The following is a 2,938-nucleotide window of genomic DNA, read 5'->3' as shown; positions in this document are numbered from 1 at the left end:
TCATCATAAGGGCCTCTGATGGGAATATATATAACCTAGATAGTTCTAGGTACATGATGAGGGAATACAGAGACAAGTGAGTGGAATTATTGGGTTTTATTTATTTATTTATACATGTCACTTTCAATTACAGGACACGCCCATGGCGACAGTAATATCGCTTAGTATAAAACGAACTCGTTTTCCGCCGGCTGTGTGCCTGTATGCTTAGATTTGTAAAATGATGCAATAGATTTTGATATTTTTTTTATTGATAGAGTGATTCAAGAGAAAGTATAATATGTATAATAACATAATAACATAGAGGAAAAGGGGGAAGGGTTTTACTCCGAATTTAACATGTGCGAAGCCGCCGGTAAAAGCTAGTTAATTATATTAAATGAAGAAAGAAGGATGTAAGATAGGAATCTTACAGTAACGGGATATACGCGGGTAAAACACTGTACTGTCTATTTCTTCTTTGACTACGCGAATGAAGCCGCGGGCCGGAATTGGGTTAGTGCTATATAAACGTGAAATTTTATGAGGATAGATGGATCATTCAGGTAAAAACCAGTGAATTGAGAATGATGTTATTTCAAGTAACTGTAGCTTATGTACCAGTTTATCAAATAAAATAAAATTATATATTAGAGTATATTATAAGCTAGAATAAAGAATGTTTATTTAACACCACTTAATGAGGTTCGTGAAATCTTTACAAAACAAATAAATAATAATATACAAAACTTGAATAGAATAATAAACACTTGGACTGAATTACTTGTAACTTATCAGTGTGGTTCTTCTGATTGACCGCCTTCTTGGTGCAGTGGTTATCGCGTGAGCGTAAAACCAAGGGGTCCTGGGTTCGATTCCCGGTTCGACACACAAATAAATGTCTCGGTTTGGCAGGACACAGAAGGCTGATCACCTACTTGTCTGTAATGATAATCGATTAGTGAAACAGATATACATCATCTGTCCCATACCCCACTAGGGGAAACGAGACTTTTAGTGTAGTTCTAAAAAGGGTAACTACTCAGCATGTGTGTACACCTAATTCGCAGCGCTGACTGTCAGTAGCCTTCTTGTAGTTATAGAATACTTTTGTCAGTATGACCCCGCGCGCATACTTTGTTATGATTCAATATTATAATGAAGCCAAATGTTGCAGGGAAGGAAAATTGTAAGTATTTGTGAATAAAGATTTGTAGCGTTTTTCTACAATTTGAATTATTTTCTTTATGTACGGAGTTTTTATATATATTTTTTAACAAAATCTTGACCAAATTTTACTAGGACCACATGGCAACACCAGCTAACAAATAAAAGGAATCATAAAAATAGGATCACATAACTCAAGGAAATAAATATTTAAAGAAATAACAAAAATACCTTTCAAAAATTAGTTCAATTATTTCCATATTATATGAACTCAAACACAAACTATATGTTTAGTTCAATTATTTCCATGTTATATAAACTCAAACACAAACTGCTTGTTAAAAAGCCTGTAGGCTTTTATTATAAGTGCCTTTGAATTAATTCTATTTAATACCAGATGTTCGCTCCGGCTTCGTCCGTAGTACCACAGAATACTAACTAGTAACTATGGTAGTACATATATGTCTAAATTCAGGGATCACACGGTGAAAGAACTTTTGAAATCGGTCGAGAAGTTCCCGAGATCAGGGCGTTCAAGCAACCTGTATTACCTATTAATATTATAAAAGATAAAGTTTGTAAGGATGTGTGTGTGTTTGTTGCTCTTTCACGCAAAAGCTACTGAACCGATTGCAATGAAATTTGTAACGCAGACAACTGGACAACTGGGATAACATATAGGCAACTATTTATCCCGATATTCCTACGGGATACGGATTTACGCGGGTGAAACCGCAGGGCGCAGCTAGCATCTTTATAAAATCATTATAGTGGAAATAGTACAGATAATGTTTCTTTTTATAAAATAGAAAACAGAGTCTAGAAATAGAGGTGGAAGGGATGAAACCGCAAGACTTCGGCGATTATTTCGCTGTTATACAAAATGGTGAAGGTCTCGAAGAGAGAGTCAAAGTGTTAAGTGTACTGAGTAAGTAGTTATTATTTAAATAAAACATGCTATTTTGTTTCGTACGGTGAGTGGGGGAGCCGGAGGCCTCATTTTCCTTACCTTTCCCAGTCCTTTCCTTTTTGAAGTGAAACTTCTTTAGAATCGTTGTGATTTCAAACCTGATGCAACGGAAAAACGACAGGTAAGGGACACCAATACATAAATGTATAAATGAAGCCGGGAAAGAATGAGACAGAAATATACATACATACTATTTTATATTTTATATATATTCATCTCGTTCTTTTGTAGATTTACTGAGGTTTCACTTCTATCGTGCGTGAATCGCACACACACCTTTTTTTTCATTTTTAATCCCTTCCTAATTTAAAGACGGCAATCCATTTGTAGAGGCGCGAAGACTGCAATGGACCTTACGCCTCTCCAAATGTTCATATGGTGCTTACCATCAGACGACCCACCAGCTCCATTACCGACTATGACATAAAAAAAATTGCCACAGTGTAGTGTATACATGTGGGTAGGACTAAAATCATGTTTCAATGCTTGTCAGTTTGCTACGGACAATAAAAGTGATTGCATCAAGCCACGTGTTTTGTTACCAGTTTGGCCCCAAACACTATAATTGGCGACGAGAAAATAGTAATCCACGCGTGAAAAACTACAAAGAATACCGTGAAATATGTCGTTGAGTGGAAATGCGTCATTTTGTAGCAATCTCATGTTCGACCACCGCGCGCAAGAATGGTGTATATTCATAAGTCGTTTTAAACAATATTGCACAGCTAACAATATTGATGATGATTCAGACAAAGCCGGGGTGAAACGCCGTGCGTTGTTATTAACAGCTTTGGTGGAAGATACTTATCGCGTCGCAAAAGA

The 2,938-nt window shown here is 36.2% G+C and overlaps 1 protein-coding gene across 1 annotated transcript in view; it reads left to right on the top strand.

Annotated features, from left to right (window-relative positions):
• The window catches only part of LOC119838450, a 2,770-nt gene extending 688 nt beyond the window's left edge, over window positions 1–2,082 (top strand). The window contains exons 2-3 of the mRNA XM_038364397.1: window positions 1,157–1,168; window positions 1,956–2,082. Of these exons, the coding sequence (XP_038220325.1) occupies window positions 1,157–1,168; window positions 1,956–2,082 (139 nt within the window). The remainder of the gene's footprint in view (window positions 1–1,156; window positions 1,169–1,955) is intronic.
• Window positions 2,083–2,938: the final 856 nt, after the last annotated feature.

The sequence above is a fragment of the Zerene cesonia genome, unplaced genomic scaffold (assembly GCF_012273895.1).
Source record: "Zerene cesonia ecotype Mississippi unplaced genomic scaffold, Zerene_cesonia_1.1 Zces_u003, whole genome shotgun sequence".
Taxonomy (NCBI): domain Eukaryota; kingdom Metazoa; phylum Arthropoda; class Insecta; order Lepidoptera; family Pieridae; genus Zerene; species Zerene cesonia.
Note: the sequence above shows the minus strand (reverse complement) of the source record. Positions and strands in the feature narration are given on the sequence as shown.